The 24,539-nt window shown below is 41.6% G+C and overlaps 2 protein-coding genes and 1 non-coding gene across 3 annotated transcripts in view; all 3 read right to left on the bottom strand.

The window, feature by feature from the left end:
- Positions 1–20: 20 nt before the first annotated feature.
- Positions 21–16,822, bottom strand: uba1 (ubiquitin-like modifier activating enzyme 1). Its single transcript, XM_075476845.1, has 26 exons — positions 16,584–16,822; positions 14,967–15,083; positions 14,827–14,885; positions 14,559–14,727; positions 12,546–12,680; positions 12,327–12,433; positions 12,142–12,232; positions 11,880–12,012; positions 11,699–11,796; positions 11,260–11,406; positions 10,891–11,067; positions 10,562–10,669; positions 10,388–10,468; positions 9,913–10,065; positions 8,858–9,023; positions 8,558–8,754; positions 7,896–7,960; positions 7,367–7,562; positions 3,755–3,829; positions 3,415–3,604; positions 3,144–3,229; positions 2,752–2,844; positions 2,323–2,514; positions 1,869–1,970; positions 1,206–1,306; positions 21–1,092 (listed from the first exon to the last, which is right to left on the bottom strand). Exons 2-26 carry the CDS (start codon positions 15,081–15,083, stop codon positions 957–959), a joined length of 3,174 nt encoding a protein of 1,057 aa, XP_075332960.1. The 5' UTR covers positions 16,584–16,822; the 3' UTR covers positions 21–956.
- LOC142390995 (small nucleolar RNA U6-53/MBII-28) lies at positions 2,114–2,231 on the bottom strand. The gene has a single exon (XR_012770514.1). It is a non-coding gene; the product is annotated as a small nucleolar RNA U6-53/MBII-28 (small nucleolar RNA).
- A 3,421-nt stretch (positions 16,823–20,243) lies between the features above and the next one.
- The window catches only part of camkvl (CaM kinase-like vesicle-associated, like), a 40,598-nt gene continuing 36,302 nt past the window's right edge, over positions 20,244–24,539 (bottom strand). Inside the window, exon 11 of the mRNA XM_075476846.1 lies at positions 20,244–23,237. Within this exon, the coding sequence (XP_075332961.1) occupies positions 21,756–23,237 (1,482 nt within the window). The 3' untranslated portion in view covers positions 20,244–21,755. The remainder of the gene's footprint in view (positions 23,238–24,539) is intronic.

The following is a 24,539-nucleotide window of genomic DNA, read 5'->3' as shown; positions in this document are numbered from 1 at the left end:
CAAAAAACCCACACAACAGATGAATGTTTTTACATGTTTATTCACTATCACAGTAAGTGCTCCCACTTCAAGATACATCTTAATGCCTTGCTCTTACACTGTTTTTTTTTTTTTTTTTGTCATTTGGAGTTAAAGTAGAAAGAGTTTATGATCTACCGGATGTGTGCCAAAGCCTGGTACGACCCTACCCCCCCCCCCACCCCAAAATAAAATAAAATAGAACAAAACACATGAAATATAAAGAGGATAAAGAGAAAACTGATGTCATGTGCAAGGGCCCCTCAAAAGCCTAAGCGTGCTCTGATGAGGGTGTAGGGGTGCCTTAGACTGGGAAGGGCATTCTGCCAGTGTGATACATTTAGATTTCCACTCAGGAAAGGTTGAATTCAGTCTCATCAGTGTCTTCTGGGTTGTTGTTCTTTAATGAGGTGCAGCTTCTGTGAAAATTTAATGGAAAAAAAACAAAAAAAAACTGTACTGTTGGACCAGGTCTGTGAGACAAAGGTTAAGAGGAGAGAAGAGAGCAGGTAGAGTGGAAGGCAGCCGTTGGGCTGCTGAAGATCAGTTAAGACTGGTTAATTGTACATTGAGACTTTGGAAAACAGAGACCACTAAGGCTTATGGAAATGTGGAGGGTTTTACTAATTAAAAAAACCCAAAACATTAGGATATCCAGTGTACATGCTCCCTTCCTCTAATAACACCCCTGTTCCCACAGCCAAGAACCAACTGGATCCCTAACAGACAAAGGGAACCTTTAGTCAGCTTACTGGGGCTATTTACAGTCAGGCACAGGTTTACACAAACCGCAGGCCTAAAAAAAGAAATCGATTGATCCAATTGAGCCGACCTGGATCGAGTTACCCACCCCGTCCCACTACAGCTCCCCATCTAGACCACCCCCTTGTCTTCCCCCTGCAACTCCCACCCTCCTGCGAGTGGATTCGGTGTAGAGCTCAGCGGATGGTGTATCTGACGTAGGGAACTTCCACATCTTCGTCTGACAGGTCGTTACAGCATAGCTCAAACACCAGGGCCTTGACGTGTTTACCCAGCTTCTTTTTGGACACCTTGGTCACTATCTCAGTCATCCTGCAGAAACACAGAACAGTAACACAACTGAACCCAAAGAACAATGGCAACATGCACCTGAAATGTGTCGCAGGCGGGCGATGCAGGTATGTGCGGTCGAAATGTGTACTCACGGCAGGTCCAGTCTCTCTTTAAGTTTGGCAGCAGGCATGAAAAATGAATAGAGCATGGACACTCCCTGAGAAAGCATGGTGATCTCCAACTTATGCTCATTCTGGAGAGAAAAAAACCAAACAAACAAGAAAAAAGTAGTGATCAATTATGTCAGAAACAAGAGGTGGCGGCAAAGAAACTATTCTAAATTTACATGATCATATTCATTCAACAGCTCTGAAGATAATCCTGAATAACAAACTAGAGAGATCACACAGATTATCTATTCTTAAATCTAAAGTATTAAAAGACACTGATCTGGTTCAGTTCCAGAAAAGGACCACGCATGGTTTAAAGAAATCTCTAAACATGAGCCAGTCCAAAAAGCTGTATAAAAACCTGGTTTTCATGAGGAAAGAGTGGCTTTAACCCAGTGGTGAATGGTGTAGATAAGTAAGTAAATAACAGTCTACATATGTATACAAGTAGGTGTGTCTGCGTACATCTTTGCATCTCATCTCTCTTCTTTAAACATACGTAATGTAAAGACAAGATGCTATAAGATATTAACAGGAAGCCAACAGATTATCTAACACAGAATAGGTTTCTAAAAGATTTTGCTTCTTCCGACTCATTCTAACATTTTCACATGTTCAAAGGAAAACTTTGCTGATTCAACGCACTTTAAAGTAATCCAGGAACTGTCGGAGTGTCATCTCTTCCCCATTGGACTGCACTCCGGTGACTTCAAAGCGATCCCACAGCGTCCAATCAATTTCATAGTACTGCATAACACACACGCAAACACACACACACAAAAAAGATGCCCGTTACAACCACAGCACAACAATACAACAAATAACGACGTTGCCGTTTGCTACAATGCAGTTAGAGCAGTCTCATCTATAGAAACAGGATTTGCTGCATTTCTCCTCAGCACACACTGACACCAGTGTGAGAAGGTAAGCGGAACTCATTTACATCCAGGCAGACAAAGTCCATCTGCCTGATGCATCAGTATTAGCATGGCTGGATCATCATTGGAGTTGGATTAACATGTTGGAATCTAATCATTATCCGACAGCAAATATTTATGTGCCGACACTGCTCAAAATCAAGTCATGCACGTGTGCTTACCTTGTGTTTAGGAGCAGCTATGGGCTCAGAGAAGGCAAAGAAAGGCAGGGCCAAGTTCATGAAGCCATTTTTGAACGACTCCAGCTTCTTGTGTCCTTGGACAATCTTGTAAAGCTCCAAGCACACCAGGCCAACCACTGCAGCTGTTGTAGTGGCAATGGCAGGAATGATCTTGCCAGCAATCAATTTGCTCTAGATTGGACAGTGACAAATGCCAACAGAGGCCAGAAAACAAACAAAAACAACTTTTGTAATTTGAGATACTCAGGTGCTGCAAAACAACTTAGTTAGAAATACACTGTACTATAAGACTAAAGGAAAACTGAGTTTTAATAATAATAATGATTATCTGCATTTGTGAATTTTGGAGGGTTTGTTCTTCACATCAGTTAAGATACAAGTTGCGGATGCAATTCAAACATTGCCCACCTTGTGTCGGTCTGCAGGAGGAATGTCGTAGTTCTCTGCTCTCAGGTTGGAGGATGCAACTATGAAGTCCATGTGGAAGTTGGCGTCGTCGTCCTGTTAATACATGGCCCACAATCATCACATAAAGCAGACTACGATCAGCGTAGGCCGGGGTTATACGAGTGGTGAAGATACTGTGTGGGATGAATACTTCTGTCCGGTATGATGCAAACAATTACTGTCAATGTTAACTTCCATCTAGACTGCTTTGTCCATTCGTTGGCTGTAGCATTCCAGCAGCGTTGGCCAACTTTTAATTTCTTAATCAATTCTCTATAATGCATATTGTATAATCTTTATGAGGTAGACTTCGTACTATTGCAGATATGCGTTATTAAAGAGATATGGCTTACCTTTTCAAACTCAATGGGGTTCAGCTTGAACGTGGAAGACTCGGACGAAGGCAACATGGTTTTCAGCTCTTCCAGTTTGGAGTCATCTGCATATCAAGACATTCATGTTGGAATTACTTCCAAGGGGTAACAAAATTATACATGGCTCAATGCTATAAAATTATTACCAACAGTGAGCATTTGCATGAGTAAATCTTTATTTGAAATCACTCGCACTGAGAAACGGGTGCGACTTTAATATGCCACACTGGACAAGATTTGTGTATCTTACCAATGGAGGAATTGCTATTTTGCAGTTCTTGATCAGAGACGTGGATTTTAACCCCTGAGCGGGGGGTAAAAGGCGGAACCTTGACGTCCTGCAAGATCTTGACCACACCAGCACGGTCAGTGCTGCCTTGTAGGCCGTACATCTGAGCGAACAGGTTGGCGCCTGCAACTACGTAGTCCATGTGCAGGTCCTACAAATAAAAAAAAACACAGATACTTTGAGACCAAATTGACAAGTTAAGGGCAGATAATCTTTCCAGTAGATAAACTACAGTGAGAGATTATTATTATTATTTTTTTTTTAAAAGCTCACAAAAAAACCCATAAAACTGCAAACTTACATTGCTAGTGCTGAAATCTAAGGGGTGAGGACACCTCTTTGGTCCTGACCAGAAGGGGGCACCAGAGCTGGTGAGCTGGGGGACAGATGATCAGTTCGGATATTAAAAACAAAGAAAAAAATCTTCACAAACTACAGTCAGAGGAGAAAAAAAGATTAGATGAACTTATTTTTAATAAGTTACTCATTTGTAAGTTAATTAATCAACAACCTAAAGGAGACTTTGGGTAATTTCAAAAGCTAAATTATTTTCCCAGCCATTCTGTTGTAGAGTTGCTGCTGTGCTGGCTGTCGTGTTGCATGACCCACTTTCAGCAAGGCTTAAGCAGTTGGACAGATGGCCTCACATCTAACTACTAGTATTTCTTTTGTATACAGAGAAATTCCACCCAGTGACAGCAAGGTGCCCGTGGTCTACTCCTGAGATGATCGTCAACTGTCTTAAACGTCTTATTCCCCACAGTGGAGTTAAAATTTGTTTGCAATGGCCTTATAAGTCTTCCCAGACTGATTGGCAGCGACATTTGCTTCTTCAAGATCATTTCTGATGTATTTTCTTTTGCATCCAGGCTTAGATTTTGTTAAATGCAAATGAACAAAATGCAATACGTCATGTGCTGTTGCTCATCTGATGTTAGATTGACCCGATTTAAAGACCCGGAAAGAACCAAGTGATAGTTTACCATGTTGGATATCTAAACCTTAGACCTGAAGAAGGGTGCAGTGCTTATTTTATCATCATTTATATATGGGTTTTCTCGTCTTTACACCATCGTAAGCACTGCAGCGTCCAACCACATCTTAAAGGGTTAGTTCGCCATTTTGCACATTAAGCCCTGTTTTTAGGTAGTCTGGGGTGAATTATAGATGTTCTGATCACAATTTGGACATTTGGTGCTGAACGGAGCATTTAGGTATCCACTGTTGCAGCCCACCCACCTTTGCATTGAGTCAATGACCACTCAAGCAAACAATCATAAAACGGCATTAAACTTTCGTTTGCAGAGACATGAAACTCACCGTGTGGTCTGTGGTGGACAGCGATACGTTGGCTCGAAAATCACCGCGAAATACGCTTCCAGAGAAGTTATATTACCATTATTGTCCGTCTTCATTGATTTGTATTGTACACAAACAACGCACTATCGCCATTGCAGCGAAATGTGCCTTCTAACAGTTGTTTTAGCATTTGGTGGACCTATTTTTCCGGACACTGTTGAATAGCAGCAGCAAGACATCCAGCCACTAGGTGGCGATAGTGCGTTGTTTGTGTACAATACAAATCAATGAAGACGGACAATAATGGTAATATAACTTCTCTGGAAGCGTATTTCGCGGTGATTTTCGAGCCAACGTATCGCTGTCCACCACAGACCACACGGTGAGTTTCATGTCTCTGCAAACGAAAGTTTAATGCCGTTTTATGATTGTTTGCTTGAGTGGTCATTGACTCAATGCAAAGGTGGGTGGGCTGCAGCAGTGGATACCTAAATGCTCCGTTCAGCACCAAATGTCCAAATTGTGATCAGAACATCTATAATTCACCCCAGACTACCTAAAAACAGGGCTTAATGTGCAAAATGGCGAATTTCCCCTTTAAATATAAGGGTTGCACAAATTGCTTTTTAATGTGCACAGCAGGACAATTTTTACATGGTGAGATACACACACAATAGGCTCAACTCCATTCTTTCAGGAAGTAGTACACCGTCCCAACAGCTAAATCAAAGAGCACCTGTCTAAAGAGCAGCAATTTTATCCCTGCTATACATTGTATATTCAAGATGGACATAGTCTCATGTCAAAGTTAATCCAATGTGGACATGCATTAAGCCTGCACTCTGTCTAATGAGAAGCAAGGGGCAACTCCCTGAGCTGCCAAAAGAAGTCTTTTTGCCCTAATGTTACACATATGTAGACATTTTATCCAATTTACAAGGGAGGAATAATGCTCAAGCTGTGGTATGGTAAAGGAGAGAAAAAAAGAACAACCCTCATCTCACTGGACTAGCATCAATTCAAATCACGGGGTTTAAGTAGTTTGTGAATGGCATGCGCCTCTTAACAGGACAGGTGAAGAGAAAAAGAAGCAACGTAAGCAGAAGTTCTTACGAGTGACTTTTGACCTCGCCCAACATGTCTCAAATGGATTAATAGTCCTAAAAAGCCAGTTTCATAACTTATTTCATAGAGCATGATCTTCAATTTGTAAATTATTGGCCCATATATAGGGCTGTCGCGGTGAGGGAATTCCCACCGCGGTGACTCATAGCCGCTCAACAGCGCGGTATGCGGTGATATCGCATTTTTTTTCATTAGGCTACTTTCCACGACATGTAATGTTAGATGAAAATCGAGCGCATAATCCGTCTTTTTTTCCCAGCGATTCTGACATTTCACTTTGCTTTGCCTGTCATTTACTCGCTCACAGACCAACATAGCGGAGATCAAGCAGCGCATACCCCAGTTCTGCAACATTGTTGCCAGTGCCACATGGCAAATATCAACATTGTTGCAGACCTGCGCACGTTTCATTTAGTAATGACGGAGAAAAACGAAGCAGATCAGTGCAGCAGTTGAGCTCACGTGTCCGGGATACAGTTTTTTTTAAACAGACTGCCCGCCGACCAACCAACCCAAGCTGAACTTTAACTGTTTCCGCAAAGTTGTTAGAGCCTATTTCTGGCACGGCACATTTTTTAAATAATTTTTTTTTTTTTTTTTTTTTTTAAATAGGCCTACAGACCAACAGCAAATGTGCACACCAAGCTGTGGTTCTGTGGAAGCTAGTTTATTGTTGATATTAGACGGTCGCATTTACAACGTTAAACATTGGATAATAAGGGAAGATTCAAAGCCATAAAGTGTCCGGACTAGGCAGAGGAGTAAAGCCGAGATAAAGGTAGGCCACTGCATTTTATTTTAACTTCTATTGCTTCGACACTGAGTAGGCATATTCTTGTAATATCAGCTGCTGAGGGAGAATGAGACCACAACGAGTAGCATGCAGACGTGTGTGCGTGTGCGGTGCCTATATGCAAAGATGACGACAGAAACGCGGCACCTAGCTGTGTTAATGTGTTTGTCCTGCCTTGCGGGGAATATACAATGTATCATTATTACTGTGCTGGCTTAAAAAAAAAGTATCAGTTCTTTCAGTCGCTTTGTATCTACTGTGCAGTCTTAAAAACTCTTTTAGTTTCTCGAGTTGTTCTGCGCGTGCAAGGGGGCGTGCGGTGGGCGGTGGCGGCGGTGGCCTGGACACGCACCGCGGAGGTCCTCTCAGCATCGCGGTGATTGCATTTTGCGGTTATCGCGACAGCCCTACCCATATAAGATTAAAATGGACAAGAATAGAGAGCAAAGTATACTTTCAGGCAGGGATAGGTTCTGATCGACTGCAAGTATCTATAAAGGTCTGCAGTCAGTTCCAATATTTGCTGGTAACGTCCAACTTAAAAAGGAAAGGTAGACATGATAATGGTCAAAACACTGAACAGAAGGCTCCACAAACTAATACATGAAGTAAGAGTGGCCAAGTCAATCTGTTTTATACAGTCTAGGGAGCGCCATACAATTTTCCAATAAAACATTCCCGTTTCTTCTCGTTTACCTGATCTGGGGGGAAGTTGTGCAATAGCTGACGGATGTTGTTGCTGTATTGGCACTGCCAGTGGTTGCGAGACCAGGCTACGCAGTCTGCCCAGCTGTGGGGGCAATCTGTGACAAGACACTTGTAAACCGCTTCCAGTACCTCCACAGGCTGAGCTCCTGGAAGCTTCAGCGTGCGCTCCATGAACTTAGGGTCTCTGTAAAAAGCAACAGAAACCTCAGAGTCTTGTAACAAATACGACAACAGTTGTCACTTTTTTTTAATTGAACCAGCAGATTCTGTTTATCGTTTTCATCATGGGAATTTGTTGTTTCACCGTTCAATTGATTTGAGTAGCAACTCAACACAATTGCTTCTTAAGGATTAGGGGATTTATATTGATACTGTATTGAAGAGAAAACCAATTTAAAAAAAACACTTGACCCTCACTGACTGAGTTACCATCTGTGGGCTTATTTCACCAATTCATGGGCAGTGACACTTCGATTAATACAATGATTCCCCTTAAAAGACAGGAAAAGCAACTTACGTGAGGTACTGCATGCCATTCTCTGGTGGCTGTTTGAAGAGTCCCTCAAACTCATCACGGGCCCACTGGACAGAGGAAGACATTAATAGCAGATCAGTAAATCAGAAGCACAGTGTTTCCACAAAACTCAAATCCATAAAACAATGAAAAAGGGGGATATACAGGGTACAATATTGTAGATTTGCAAAAACAGGTGGTTTGAAAACCTTGTGTATACATTCTTTACCTTGTATTACAGAAATCTCTCCCGTTAATGATGTATGCATGTATATTATTCTATACAACCACTAAAGTCAAGAGTTACAATAAGTCTTTGAGTTGAGATGAAATTGGGGTGACCTTGGAATTCTGTCTATTCAATAATAACACAGGTTACAAGTCTGAAATCTGCCCGCTGTTACATAAAAAAAATGAGTGTCAGTGAGCTATCGTTAGACATTTAACACAGATATTATGTCCTGATTAATGCCATTTCCTGAAGCCAGGAAATTTGTGTGACTGCTTTCTGCAGCGACAGTTATGTCAAGACAATAAGGGCATAGAAACGGATGAGTCAAATTAAGAATCTATTCTGGTTTTGAGGCCAAATCAAGTGCATTCATTGAATGGCAAATGGTACTGAATCCACTTCAGACAGTTCAAGTGCAGCGACTTCTACTGACCTGCAGGGTGTGTTCAATTGCATTTGGAAAGTTCTTCAAGGTACAGATGGGAATAGACTTCTCGGGTGGGTCTTGACTGGAGCTGTATGACTCTGTGAGGAAGGGGATGACGACCTGGACGTTGCCTTTGGTGCCCAAAGTACCCGACTCCAGTAAGGGTTTACGGTAGTATACACAACGCCGATCCATATACATACCTGAACACATTGGGAATAAAAACAAAGCAGATTTTTTTTTTTTTTTTTTAAACTGTAACTGCTCAACTGGCAACTGGTTTTACTTAAAATGTCCTCATCTTACGTGCGTCAACATTGTCCAGTGCATTGGCAACTCCATCAAGGCTTTCAAAGAAGTCATCGTCGTAGACCCTCTCCGTTTCAGGGCCCACTCTGTTCTGATGACCCGTAATCCTGATGGAGGGGTTCATCTGCTTCACTGCAGCAGCAGCTGTATCGCTTTTCATTTTCTATTATCACACATGCATAAAGAAAGGAAAGGGAGAAAAAAAAAAAAAAAATAGAAAACACAAATACTAAATACCAGGATCAGCATATACCAACAGAACACAGTTATAATTAAAACTACACAGTAGTCAAAGTGATATAAACCTGCTTTTTGTGGTAAATTCATATTTTTTTTATAAAAAGAAAAACCCTAATGTCGGTGAACAACCAATGGTTTATAACATTATATATTAAGGTATTGAAACAATACAGCTCAGAGTCTGTAAACTGGAAGGTTAGTCCAACTACTGTTTCTATTCTAACATTATCATGTAATGCTAACTGTATTCCAATGCTGATTAGTCCTTTGAGAGGCCACTGCATTTCAATCCCAACCCCAATGCAGCCTGTCACTTCCAGCAGTAACTGATACCGCGAGGAGTTAATCCCATCTATTCTGTAATCATTGCGATGGATCCTGCAAAGAACAGACAGAATTTATTTTATTTTTTTTAAAAAGCAGCATGAACACTGTTCACCCGTGTAAAACACACTATAAGCTGCTTTCACATATCGGTTTCATGTGTGTAAGCACACACACAAGGCGGCCTGGTTTCCCTCCGAAACCACCTCTCTTACATGCTCAGAGGCGAATCGGATGGGGATAAACTTTGACCCCCAATGCACCTCTGTATTACACAATGAAGGCATATCAGTCCCAACTTGAAAAGGCGGACATGAAAGAGGCTATGGTTTTGAGGGTAGTTCATCTCTGAGAGCATGAGGTAGGTGTTACAATACAAAGGATATCCTTGCACAGTACCTACTTGGAAATATAATTCAATCAATACATGGCCAAGCTATGTCAGCTCCCTTATATATCAATCACTGTAAAAAGCTGATGATACTGACTGTAACATCTGAGGGTCTGAAGAGGAACTGTCGGTTGAGATTGGATTTCTCTATGGTGTCCATGTCGGTCACAATGACCTCACCCTCCCCACTTGCAAGTCCAATCATGGCAAAGTTTTTCAACAGCTCACAGCCAATGGCACCAGCTCCGACCTGGAAGGATTGCAAACGATTAAATGAGTAAATCCACAAAGGTTGTGCCGTTCGTTTCACTTTGAAGACTATGTAAAAAAAAAAAAAAAAAAAAAAAAAAAAAAAAAACAAACAAACAAACAAACAAACAAACAAACAAAAAAAAAAATCAATAATTCACTCCATTTTTTATGCGTTAATCCAAACATTTTACTAGATTCTAAACAATGTCAGATAAATGCTGTTATCAATTGGTGAAGCTGACGATCAGGATTTTATTTTTTTTTTTTTTTAAAACGGCCTCTGCACTGGCTACCACAAAAATATATCCACACCAACTCACCAGGAAGTAGCGCTGTTTGGCGAGCAAATCCTGGAGCTTGGTGCCGAACACTGCAGTCTGCCCATCATAGCGACAGTTTCTCTGAGAAAAGCACAGCGGGGCAGAAAACAAGCTTAGGACCACAGTTTGACAGCATGATGTGCATCTGCTTATAGTTCTGGACTGAACACCTACAGGAGCGCACTCTTGCTCTGTGGGTACGACTCCTTCCTCTTCAGGCAGGCACTCCAGGGCATCAAAATACAGCCACTGCATTATAGGCGAAAACTTCCCTGTGCATGCCTAAAAGAACAAGATAAAGTCAACTGTTACCAAGAATTCTATAACTGAGCAAGTCGGAGAGGGCACGTCCAAACATGTGTCCTCACATAGCAGTAAAACAATTCCTATTAAACACAATAATGCACGTACTTGCCTCACCAAGAACTGACAAAAAAAAAAAAATAAAATGTTATAACTACTGTGTATGAAAACTTAAAGACTACGTGAGACTCTCCGCTGACCTTCATCACTTCTTGTGCAGCCACACCTCCGATTAAAGCATTGACAGGGGAAAGATCCCCAGCAGCAACGTACGACATCTTTTTGATAAAAGCTTCATCCAGCTGCTCCAATTTGGCAGACCCCGTCTGGGCAGAGTTCACTTCCTTGGCCAAAGTCAACAGCTCGTCACCATCAGTCTGAAATACACAAAGCTCAGCATTTTAAATATGATAAGCTCCTGCATTTGATTAAACAAGCTCTTACGTAACAGGAGTGACAAGTCACTCAAATCAGGTGAAAAAAAAGTTGGGTTCATTAGTCATTATCTAAGTCACTTGATGCGGACAATTATCTGATAGGTAATCCCGGTTGTCATGAAAGGCACATACCTGGGCCCAGGGTGCAGGTAGGCGGCTGTGCTTCTTCTGAAAGGCATGGATAGCCTGGAAACCCACATGGAGCTGCCCTGGACGATCAAACTTGGCAAAATCCGTCATAATGAACTCAGGCTCAGCCATGGAGGAGGAGAAGGATTTCTGTACAGGATAGACACGCATGGTTGTGAGGCCAGGCTCAATATTAAAATTTTCCACTGGTGACAATAGTAAGGCAAGGCAAGGCATCTTTATTTATATAGTAGATAACGCAGTGGCTCCAGGGCTGCAATGAGGCATTCTTTTGATTAGCGACGATAACGTGGAAAAAGAGCCAATACAAAAAAAGAAGAAACTACAATTAAATAATTCGTATTGGGGAAAAAAATAAAAATAAATTTGTTATGTCACCATAATATAATTTGATGTGGAAAAAAAAAAGATAGCCACTTACAAAACTGATCTTCTTGGGCATCTTAACCTGAGAGACTATTCCTCCTCTCACGTAGTCTGTAAAGCCGGTTGTGTCACAGATGCCGAAGGTGTATGGACCTGACCAAATAAAGCATCATGTTAACTTGTAAAAGACAAAGAGCTGCTCAACAAAGACATAATAATTAAGAAAAGGATCTTACCCAAAACTTTAATTTCCACTGGCTTACAGCCATTGAGCTCGGTCATCCCCTGAATCTCTGTGAAAGTGACATAATCGCCACTTTCAAAGCCATGACGAGCCTCATCAAGACATGTCACAACCCCTGAATTGTCCTAAAGGAAAAAAAAAAAGAAAAAAGAAAAAGGATTTCTTTTCCTGTCAAAGTCAACTTTCTTTGAAAACTGAATCCATCCCCAAGAACAGAACACTGTTTGAGAAACATTCCAAAGAGAAACACTCACCTTGGTGATCATGGAAATCATGGCACTAAGTGGCTGCTCGCCATTGGGGTCATATACTACCATTTCCTCTCCAAAGTCACAGAAAAGCTGACTACAAAGAAAGAACACATATTGCACAAGGTTTAGACACAAATACACGTGGGTGTACGCTCAAAGTGTTCTCCACAAAAGAGTTTAAATCCTACCCCAACAGACCACGCGTGTCTGCAATGATCAGTTTGATTCCTTTGCTGTGGCAGAACTCTCCCAATTGCTTTTGCTCATCCAGAGTCGAGTTAGTCAGCACTACCACCTAGGTTTCAAGAAAGAGATTTAAATGCCACGTTTTACTTTGAAAAAAATAAAAACAATTAAAAAAAATAATAATAATTGTCTAAAGGAATTTGGTTCAGCAGCCGTTGTACCTGGAACTTGGTCAGGTAGTCTTCAGTGAGTGCTCCAGTATAGGCGTTCACGGGAACATAGCTGTTGAGTTCAGCCAAACGGAGCTGGCTCACCTCTGCTCTGTTCTTCCCCAGGTCCTCCTCTCGAATGTAAAACTAACACACAAAAAATATACACAACAAGTGAGGAAAGAACTGGTACCGAGTCAAACTAGCATCAACTGTAACAAGCAGATGAACCCAATCTAATGTCAAAAGACATACAATTTTAGATTGATTTATGGTCTATCCAAACCATAAGCTGGATGGTCAGATGGCATGTCCGAAGGTGCCAGAGTTGACAACTACTCTAAGGCAACAAGAACCAAACTTTTTGCTTCTTCTTTGTCCCCACTGACTAACATGATCAGGTATGCCTGTGTATAAATGTTTGCCGCCACCCCCTCTGAAACTTTGCACTTAAAAAAGTTAGTTATATCCATTGCTGTTACAGTCAGCAGCTTTTAACAGGTAAACCAAGTTCTCATGTCATTCAGTCAGAAATTAAGAACCACATGGGTGGATCAAATCCCTGCGATTGATGTGTCAGTCTGGACTTTCTGCTCTTTTGTGTATATTTATGTTCTCTGGTGAATGAACGGCTTAAACGAGTAAATGCATTGGTGTATACATTTCGCAATATATTTGTAATATTTTAGTACAAGGATAAGAAACAGTAGCCATACAACATAGTCCTGGGTCTAAGTTCATAATCAACAAGAATTTAACAAACAGACATATAGTGACAATGACAAAAATAAAATAAATAATTCTATGGAGGATCACTATCCCTTGGATAAACAAACCAGTTGTTACCATATTTGCAAGTTGAACTAATTAAAAACAAGCAGTGGTGCCACACCAGAATTAGGGCCAAATATGAATAGGGAGGAGGTATAAGAGTATGACCACTAGTGACAATGTGGTCACAAACCGTTAAAAGTACAACACTCGTGCACTCAGGCATACATTTCTGCACCATTACTAAATAAATCATCAACAGTGTATGCTTTAGTTTCCTAGTTTAGCTTTATAAATTTGGGTTTAAGAATCAGGTTTGCCATCAAACACTGTGCTTAGTCCCTTCTTTCCAACCACATACACGCTGCACAGGAGCAGATTTTTCAGGTAAAAGAGAGCAATCCAACTGGTTTCCACAGTTTCATCATCTATTTTACGGCAACTAAAATACAAGTTTGTTTTAATACAGCTAATTAGGGGCCATCGATCACTACCATTAACTGCTTCACAATTTAGACTTGATAAATATCTTGGCACAATGTATGCATTATGTACATACAGTCTATGATAACAAAACAAGGCTATTCAAGCTAGATGATGTTTTTTTATAAAACCCTTTAAAAGTGTTAAAAGGTATGACATATGAGGGGCTTGGGGATTGGTTTTCCTATTCAGCCAATTGTGGAAAAGTCTAAGATTCAATGGTTGATTAAAGGACACTTCCTATGAAAAAAAAAATATGAAAATCAGCCATTTAATTCATTTTGAATAAGTACGTACACAGGGCAAATGTCAGTAGCCGAAAAAGAGATATTTGAAAGGACAAGGTCACTGACAAAGACATCCTATTTAGCCTCTTGTGGACTATATTCACACATACAGCAGACCTTGGCCTTAAACTGACAGATCAGAATTCAAGGTCTACCTATTTGACCAAAACAATCTCCTTTGCTGTAATGATGTCAGATCACAGGCTTTGCCTGTACTATGATTATAACCCAGGAATAGGTCATCCACTGATAAATCTGGGTCAGTCCATAAATAGCAAGGGTGGGGGTGGCTGCAGTACTCCTTTTGGATGGCAACAATACAGCACATGTATGACTCAGAAGATATAGCCACGCTGCACTTTGGATGCCTAATAAATCCAAAATAAAGTCCAAAATGACAAAGGTAGCCAGTGACTTTAACATACTTAGAAAAATAGCTCATTGTACCATTTAAAAATATAAATGCATATGCAGGTTTTCCCACCTGAGAAGAAAGGTCTCTCCATTCTGCAACTCCTTGGTCGTGCACAGTGACACTTCTGACTCCACCCAGGATGACATTCTTGGCAATCTCCACTCCAAGACCTCTCATGCCAGAAATGAGGACATTGGAGATCTGCATGCGCTTCATTGCTTCATGGCCCAACACATAACTACACAAAAAGAGAAAGAACCATTAGTGCTATAGTGCACGGTTATATAAAAGCAAACAAAGAAAAAATTACATAAACCTGTCCATCTAGACGGCTTACAGTTGTCTGGAGTACAGGCCTTCATCAATCTCAGCATCATTGCCATTCTTAGCCATGCCCTGTGGAGAGACAGCAGGTGATGCAATCACTTTATGTTACAAGTTCTACCTGCCGAACACAGCGAATTTGTTTGCACTTACGTTGGCAGGTGTGTGGGACAGATCAGTTCTGACAGAGTTAGAGGAGGAGCAGTGGGATCCCGTCTTCGTCTCTGTTCCTGACAAGCGACGCTTCTTGGACAGCGGCGAGCTGGACATCTGGAAATGTGCAAAGATGATTTGAAAAAAAACAGCCAACAAACATCCAATTCGAGGCAGAGCATCACAATTACTAGATACAAATGTATCGTTGCCAATACAGGTATGGTGTATAATTTATTTAGCTTACAGTGGAGAACACCTAACAATTAGAATCTGGCAGCTTTAGCAGCTGAATAAATAAAGCAAAACAATCCAAAGCTTGTTTTCCTAAAACAATCAAACCAAATTAAAATCAGCTCTTTTTATGTTCTTTATGATCCATCACTATGGTTCCATTATGATGAGTATCCAAGTTGAGAAGAGGAAATTTAGCCTAGAGAGCAGCTGGCCTGGCAGCAGGCCAAACACCAATCTGCTAGAAAAACGAACCCAGCCTGAGAAGGGAAATGAATAGCAGCATTATGAGTTCTTTTCATGCTCAGAGACAACACTTGTTTATTTATGTACTTCTATTGTTTATTGTAGGGGTATATAAGGACTGTCGGCATCGTTTCAACAAAAACAGCTGAATCATTAAAAGTTCACTGCGGTAAAGCCAGCTACAGACACTGATTCGCAGGTGTGGACACAAGATCGACAATGTGCAGCTGTAACCTATAACATAAAAGGAAGAGCTTGTCGACTATAATCATAAGGAAAAAATATACTGTCGAGTGTTATCGCGACTAACGCAATATTCCGGACAAACCAGTCACATGGGAAACGAAAAAGGCCGCAGTATCTCGAGCATACTGACCTCGCAGCGAAAACTGTCTGCTACAATTTCCGCATCAAATGCAGCTAACTTACCTTCGCCCCCAAAGTCGGACACGACAGCTTATTAGTAACATCCCAACTTCAAAAATCCAAAATTCGTTGAGCTAAATATTAAACAATTACAACCAGAGTCGATTAAACTTAGTTTTTTTTTAATGAAACCTGAACGATCGCGATGATTAGAATTTAAAATGAAGGCGTTCGGCATGATACAGCAGAGCCGCCCGGCTGTTACTGTAGCTTGCCAAACCCGATACAAAACCTTAGAGGCCAACAACTTATTCAAAGCTTGACATTTTTTTTACAAAAAAAATCCACTTCGACTGCGGGTCCCAGCACCACGGCCCACCCAATCGGGTTCCAATTCGACAGGTTTCCCGGCCAGTAATCAGTTAAGTGGTTTGGCAGGTGGACAGAGTCGAAACATTAATAACTTAGAGGCAAGAAAACACCAGCCGATCCTTTAGCAGCTCAGCCTAGGCCTGTGCTGCCCACAGTGCGGAACACAACTTTACAAGCTAGCAGCTGCGGCTATGTTACAACCTGCTCGGAAAAAGACAATCGGGTTTGATTTGGCAGACAACACCGTCACTACATTGGTAAGGCTAAATGTCTAATCCCCGAACAAGAAAACACCATTTGACTTTACAATTCAACATAAAAATCTTAAAAAAAAAAAAAAAATCTATGCAAATGGAAGACGAGCCACTACACTCGTGCTTCATTGATTTCTGTTCTTACCAATAATCCTTCTCGGTCCCTTCCCTATGCGAACCCGCTCCTCTCTCGCAGTGTACAGTCGTCAGTAATAAAAGATGGTTGCAAATTCGACGCTTGGTACCAAGAAGTTAAACACGGTGCGAGATTTGGGATGGTCTTCGCTATAATGTCGAGTCACTATGTCGTTGAGCTCAGTCTCCTCTATGTAATTGCGTTGCTGGCTTAGCGACTGCAGACGGGAACAAAACCAAAATGGCAGATGGAAAGAAAGGGGCGGAGGCGCTGTGACGCACGGGTTAAAATATTCAACAGGAAAGGGTGGCTTCTAGCACACTGGTGAGACAGGCTCTCATCCGATTGGCTGCCACCGTGCATTCATCCCGCCCCTGCTACCAGAAGATGCATGCCATGTATAAAAGTGTACAATGAACTGATGGACCTCCAGCGAGCCTTGCACAAAACACCTTGCACCTGAATAGACACGCTCTATGCATGTCTACCACAAGGACCGTGGAAATCATTTTCAAACTATTCTGTGAGCCTTCCAAAGTTACATCTTAGGGATATCTACGGAGGCTGAACGAAATTCAACAATAATAGCACCATTGTCTCAACAGCGTTTCTGCGAGAAACCATCCTGTTATGGAACTAGACTACAAGCAAAGCTCACACTAAACGTGGCACTATACATTAGAGGAAAATATATATATATATATATATATACATACACACAGTATGACGGAGTTGAACATTTTCTCACAGTAACATGTTCGACATACTGGGGCAAGAATTTGGATCATTGTTTATGCGAACTCTCAATTATTGCTGATAGTGCTGAAGCACTGAATGACACAGGTACAACGTTAAGTACGCTGCTTCCAAGCTAAAGTGATGCTGGGCGCCAGGGCCCTCAGTCACATCGAGGTTAGGGGTGAGCATTTCTTCCAGAGGAGTATTGGGGGAGGGGGTGTCTAGCAAATGACAAAGGCCCAGGAAAAGACTGGGCCGCATATTGTCGGGTACACATGTCGAGGGGTTCCCTGGTTCTCGTGCTCTAATTCTACCATGATTTACAGCATTCTCTTTGAGTTGAAAAGTGTCCATACCAAAAAGTCAGAGAAGTAGACTGCTTAGCCTGTCAAGCTCAAATAACTATAATACTACTGTGTTAAAAAAAAAAAAAAAAAAAACTAACAGTAGTACCCTAACGTCAACCAAACAAAAATACACGCAGGTTAAAGAAATTTCGCCAGTACGTTACACGTTCCGTGAGGCAAGATAGGCAGAGTATGCCTCTCAACAGAGCTTGTATATAATGTTTGCAGCAACAGTAGCTTTCTGGCTACTATTTACCACATTGTTTTAATTAGGATAACAGTCTCGCGCCCAATAAAGTGCAAATCTTAATTCAATATGAACATTTCCGTGACAATGCCTTATCAGCGACGGTTAACCGAGCGGAGAGCTGAAGAGGTTCAGTTAGCCAACGGTAACTAACGTTAACCACTACCAATAACGCTGATCAAACGACTGCGTAGTTGTTAGCTTGTGTGCGGCTAGCTCTTAGGCTATCTAGCCACCCAACGACTTTTTCCTTCTTGTGCCGCTGTTAGCTATCCAGCTAACATTAGCCAACTAGCTCTGGCTAACGTTACCAAGACGAGAGCTTACACAAGTGTGCAAACTTACCACATCCGATATTACTCGGCCTGATCTGTAGTATTGAAAATCGGCTTCGTTTAAGCAAGAAACCAAACAAATAATGTTAAAACTCAACACGGCCGCTGACGGCAAACTGAAAAATGTGTCAAGCTGGCGGGCTCTGTGTGAGTTTTTTCCACTGGACGGTTGCCTGCCCAGCTGTCCCCAAACCGTTTCCCCTCACTCTATTTCAGTTGAAACCAAAGCAAAGCAGCAACATGTGCACGTTACAGGAACAACCAATGGTCAGGCCCAAAGGGTTCACCGAAAAGTGACAACAATGGATGTATCATTTGTAGAATATTTCAATCCATGATAAATTTTCACCAAAAATAAAAACAATAAATAATATGTTCATATGTATACTGTTTTAAGGCTAAATAACATTCTAACGGTTTACAACAAGTAACGTTTTTTCACCCCCGTCATTCACAAGTTTGGACCAATCCAAAGCGTACGCAATGCCATATGGGGCTTGTAGTAAGTGCGTGATAAAAGACCTGCGCGAAAATCTTTGGGTAACGGTCAGTCTATCACGTAACGGTTAGTTTAGTTCTATAAGCATGCTCGCGTGCACACTCACATGTATGTACACACACATAAAACAGCCGTAATTCAGTCCATCATTTACATGGCAAAAGAGTTTTGAAGGTGGCACGTTTTCAGATTCTTTATCTATCTGTGAATGAAACAATTCAAAATCTAATTTACAGTGTGTTATAAATTATTATGCATATGCTGTTTTTGTTAATTTTCCCTTGATAGTCAATGCGATTGAAAGTGAAGGGGCGTACTATCTCATTCCCTAACATTCCAGCCCAAAACGTACCTCTGCCACCTCCTTGCTGACGTTGCAGCCTTGTTGTGACATGGTGGCCATCCACCAACCATCCCGAACTCCCTCCATCATCCACTGTAGCACTGCATTCATCAGCGAAGGAAACTTTTTGAAAATGAATCTTCATGTATCTCTGTGCCAAACATTTCTTCTTATGAGCATTGGTTAGGGGTGGCCAAAATTCAGCTTTATGCACAACTGCAAGCCTGGAGGATCCTGCCCTGGCAGCTTCAAACACCTGCTTGCAGCTCACTGCAGCTGCTCTCTTTGTACAATGCATTTGCCTTATAGTAACTTTCATTGATATACATTTATCTGAACAATTTGAACAGTTTGCTCTCTGGATTACACACAAACTTTTTAACAGTATGATGATCTCGCTTGAGTTCCATGAACTGTTGATTGTTTTCAGTCCTTTGGCAAGGCATTGCACTATTTCATGCTTTTTATTTGCAGAAAGCTTCTTTTTTCCCATACTGCATGACAACTGTGACTTGCCTAATAATGTGGAGCAACCTCTTCAAGTAGTTTCCCTTTAATTTGGCTCACCAGTGACCCAAAGAGACAGGAAAAAACAACATAGACATGAACTTCCACAGAAAACCTACCACCAAAATGTTGATCTAACTGAAATCCTACATGCGGTAATCTGTATCCACAGTTATATTATATGTGATTGCTGCTGCTTGTGCTTTTTTTTGTTTGTGTGTTTGTTCTCTGCTTATCTGCCTACAGGTGCTCCTGATGGCTCTAAGGCTGGATTCCCCACAAAAGCCGTGGATTGTCTTCAGTTTTGTTTTTACAGGTGTAGCAGCTGGTTGTCTGATTTTTCATTGTTTTCTATGTTTGTCTCTTCATATTTCTGTTCCTTTTTTTCCTTCTTCGCTCTCCCTCTCTCTCTGTCCCCCGGTCCGGTTCGGCACTATCACATGTTAAGTATTGTATCAAAAATAAATAAATAAATAAGGGGTTGATGGGCATCAAGGGGAGCTTTACATTCATAAAGCTTACCTTGGCATAGCAAATGTGGTTGGCATAAACGGTATTCAGATTACAATTCTGCTGCCATAATGCTGGACAGGACAAGGGGGTTTAAAAAAATAAAAATAAAAATCCCACATGCATAATAATTTGAAACACAGTATAATTGTATTACTTTTATTGAAAGACTTGCAAACAGAGTACAGTCTACATAGGAACAGAATAATGGTGATTTAATTAAGAAGAATAGCACAGAATCTGGTATTACACACACCCAAAAGCAGAATGAAATTCAGAAGGACATTATCATATGATAAATTTAAGCAAATAGACAGGAAAGTTTAATAATTAACATTACCAAAATAGGTGAGATGACAAAACTAGACAAATATGAAAACAAAGTACGAGGGCTAGATTTCTGTAGAACTTTTGAAACAGAACGGAAAAAAAGTGTGTTTGAGTGTTATTGCAAAGCTTTTATACAACATCTCGCAACTAAATATTTTTTCTCAGCTCCCCAACAATGTGTAGCAACTCACAATACTATGAGTGACAGTTCAAATTTGACTTCACCATAAGATTAAACAAATCTCAATTTGTAGGCCGATGGACTCGATTGATTTGTTCAGTTTCAAATGCTTTTGTGCAAGTGTGCGACTCCAAGCTTCACAATAGACTGAAGAGCCACATTAATAAAATAAATAAAAATATAGAAATGGGATGAGCTGCTTTGACAAAAGTAAAAGTACCACATTGGACATGAGGAAGTTTACATCCTGGAAAACAAAACAAACAAACTAAGAATCAGGAGTCTCTATATATATATTTACACTTGATCAAGAATAGGTCTATATGGTGGCGTGGTGGTTAGCAGTGTCACCTCACATTCCTGGTTTCAAAACTTGGCTAGGGCCTTTCTATGTGAACTTTGCATGTTCTCCCTGTGCATGCATAGGTTCTCTCAGGATAGTCCGACTTCCTCCCACAGCCCAGAAATATGCGTGTCAGGTTGTTTGGTGACTCTAAATTGACTGTAGGGGCGAGTGTGCATGGTTGCTTGTCTCTGTGTTGGCCCTGTGTTGGACTGGCAACCTGCCCAGGGTGTACTATCCAGTTTTCAGCCAAGTAACACCACCCTCAGCCATAACAACAAAGTAATAATGTCCTTAATTCTGCCCAATGGTAGCAGTGATAAGCTCTGTCCTGCGACGTTGAACTGAATAAAGTGAATATAGAAAATACACGGATAGAAAATAATGCAAATGAACCCCTTCAGCTGTTATCCCTTAATAATGACAGTTAATTGTATTACACTGTTTTAACATGTCTAGGCTGATCATTTGTAAACCGTGCTAAATGCTAGGCTATTCTTGAATGATTTGATTGTGGTGGACATTGAGGCACACATCTGGATCTGATTTGATCTTTGCAGCTGTCACACAGAGAGATGTTGCATTCTACTCTGCTTTGACTCCACTCATGAGAGCATTTGAACGCCATAGGGGTTGTCATTTGGTATAAAAGCACAACCAAACCAAACCACATCGTACGGTTACTTTTCTTCTGTGTAGCAAGTGGATGGTGCATCTGGGCGAGACAGAATCATTAAACCCTCAAGTTTAAACTGTAAATCCAGTGTTTCGGATGCTTTTGCATTTGTGCCATAACCTGCCTCAAAGACCCCTGCCCATTCCAGCTTTTGGTGACTGGCTGGAGTTAGCAGCACCCCTCGGTCTGTCCTTGTCTCCCTGCTCTCCAACAGCCTGGGGTGAGGCTTGTGTGGGTGGAGAGGGTGGGGGATAGGATGGAGGAGGGATGGCAAGGTGAGGGAGCGATGGCAACGCAGGTCTTGGAGAAGTGGGAAGGGGTGGAGGAGTGGTTGAGGCTGAAGAGCATTGCGTGGAACGTGCACGGGAGGTGGCAGGAGACGTGTGTGTGCTCCTGACACGTGGTGGTTCAGCAGGACAGTCACTGATTTGCTCAAGCAGTGAAGGCATGTCTCCTTCAATCTTCTCAAGCACAGCGGCCATTTGTTTTTCTATCTGCTCGATCACACTGTCCATTTGCCAATCGCTTGTGGCGCTGCTCCCCCCTCCTGCATGGTGTAGACCAGTCCCATACATCCCTACTCCTCCTCCACTTGTATACAGGGAACTGTATGGACTCCCGTAACTCCCTCCTATCCCCATAGCCATGGCTTCTGGGTTGTACGGTGTGGCATGACGGCCCAAACTAGCTGAGCTGCCTGCTGCATAACAACCCTGTCCTGATGCAGCACCTGTTCTAGCTATGCTAAATTCAGCACTGTATCTGTCTGTTCTCCTAGCATTGTTATCCCTACTACCTAAAGGACTAGCATCACCCCTTAACCTAACTCCCAGTCCTAAATCTACCCCAGCTCCTGACCCCATGACTGGAGTCACTTGTGCTACAACTGACCTCTCTGCTACTGCTTCAGGCAGTTGTGTCTGACACCAGCTTCCATCAGTATCATCCCTCTGTACTCCTTGGGTGGCTGGTCTCTTCTCTGGCGAGGCTGAAGCAATAGCAGATGCTGTTTGTGGAGGGCCATGAAGTGTTGCAGCCATTTTACGTTTGCTGCTTGGATCAGGGGAAGTGGATCTATGTTTTCCGTCAAGATTAGTGCCTGATGAACTTTCTAACAGATTTGAGGACTCAGGTTTCACCACAGGGGTCTGTTTGACCTCTGGAACAACTTTATTTTGACCCAAATTGTCAGCAATTTTTCTGGATCCATCAAGTGCTCTTTTCTTTAAACTGGTCTTATTAAGCTCTTCCTGTGTAAGTTTGGGGACTGAATTTGATTGGCTGAGAGGGTCCTGAATATCTGATGGAGAAGTTCCTACAGATGGACCTATGGGCGTCTTTACCTCCTCATGTTTTTCTCCAATTTTAACATTGTTCTTATCCTGGTTCATACCAGCCAGTGTATTTTCAACAGTAAATTCTAAAGACACACTACTTGAGGTCACCCCTCCATCAGTTGTCCCCTTCTCTCCCTCATCACTTGTCACCTGGGAAACACTTCCTTCACCATCTCCCATCTCTTCACTGCCCTGAACCTCCGCTGAACTGTCAATCAGCGCCTCTGAATTCTTCAGTCGTTGCATAAATGTGGTGACACGGATTGCTTTCTGCAAAACAGAGGTGACAAAAAATAAGGATGGCAGCACAGTAGAGAATAGATTTACAGTATATTTATATTTTCATAAACACTTATAGGGACTATGCCCTCCTTAGAAGTAAAACAAAAACTTTGATACCAGAGTTGGTTATGGAAAAAAAATAAGCTTCCGAGACAATCGTTTGACAAAATGCTGTTGAGGCACCATGATTTAGCATTTTCATAAAAAAAGCACTGAGATGGGATTTGTGTGAGGTGAAGAAAAAGATCAGTGCCAGTTGTTTACTTCCAGGATGCTATGACATTGTACCCTGGTTGAAATCAATCTCAAGACTCACTCTCCCCAGGAAACTCTTTGACTGCTTATGGACCAGAAAAGATAAACAGATATGTGTAAATTTCCCCCTTTAATTTTACACTTATCTGATTCCTTTCGATCTACAAACTCTAAAGGAGTTTGGGACAATGAGTGAGCTTAGCAGTTGTTTTTAAACCAGGGAGCTGAATTCCTTTGAATTCACTAAGTGAAAAGCCACTGTATTTGGCTCAACAAAACAGCTTCTTTATGCGTGACTTGAATGTAACAACAGTATGGGACAATGAGCCAGGATTCGTGTAAGAGGAATACCAGAGGGCCTTACAGATCAAATCACTGCAATTCAACAGTCAACAGTGGCTTACATCCCTGATATCCTTTCCATTTCTCCCTCTCCTTATCTACACCGAAGCAATTACTACAAATGAATAAAACTTCTTTCCCTCTGCTAAGCATTATCCTGTTTTAACCAATCTAGTTACACAGACTAGTGCAGATGAGGAGTAGGAAAGGTGCAGAGCAGGCCACTTTGAACATCTGGGTCTTATCCATTAAAGAAAAGTGGGTCAGAGAGGATGGATCTCTTCTGGGACAGGTAGTGATAGTGGGCAGGAACAGAGCTTGAGAAGAGCTTCAACAGCCTGATCATGATCAACACATCTCAAGACTGACTTAAGTTTATGTGCAAATGAATGTGTTAGTTTTCAATAAACAAATTTACCTGTAAGGACCCCAACTTAAATCATGGGGATGTTCAACATTTTGAAAGATGTCCCAATATTGAATCATGCCAGACTAAATCTGAGTTTCTCCTCATGCCCTGTCCTTTTACTCTCACCCATAATGAAAAACAATACCTTCAACTCCTGGGAACCACATGGGGAAAGAAAGAAGAGGTTTATAACTGTTACATATGCTGCCAGGTCGACACTGCCATCTTCCTCCTTCTCTGTCTTCAGCATTCACACCTCTGGATCTCCTTATGAACTTCACTAT

The sequence above is a fragment of the Odontesthes bonariensis genome, chromosome 10 (assembly GCF_027942865.1).
Source record: "Odontesthes bonariensis isolate fOdoBon6 chromosome 10, fOdoBon6.hap1, whole genome shotgun sequence".
Taxonomy (NCBI): Eukaryota; Metazoa; Chordata; class Actinopteri; order Atheriniformes; family Atherinopsidae; genus Odontesthes; species Odontesthes bonariensis.
The sequence above is the reverse complement of the archived record's forward strand: the minus strand, read 5'-3'. Positions and strand labels throughout refer to the sequence as shown.

Bases quoted from the DNA above. Each gene is read 5' to 3' on its own strand.
- uba1 (XM_075476845.1), bottom strand. From the start codon at position 15,083: ATGTCCAGCTCGCCGCTGTCCAAGAAGCGTCGCTTGTCAGGAACAGAG. The intron at 10,670-10,890 runs GTCAGCGGAGAG...TTGTTCTTTTAG, and splicing joins CTGCACAAGAAGTGATGAAG to GCATGCACAGGGAAGTTTTC. The intron at 2,845-3,143 runs GTAAGCCATATC...ATGTATTAACAG, and splicing joins ACCCCATTGAGTTTGAAAAG to GACGACGACGCCAACTTCCA.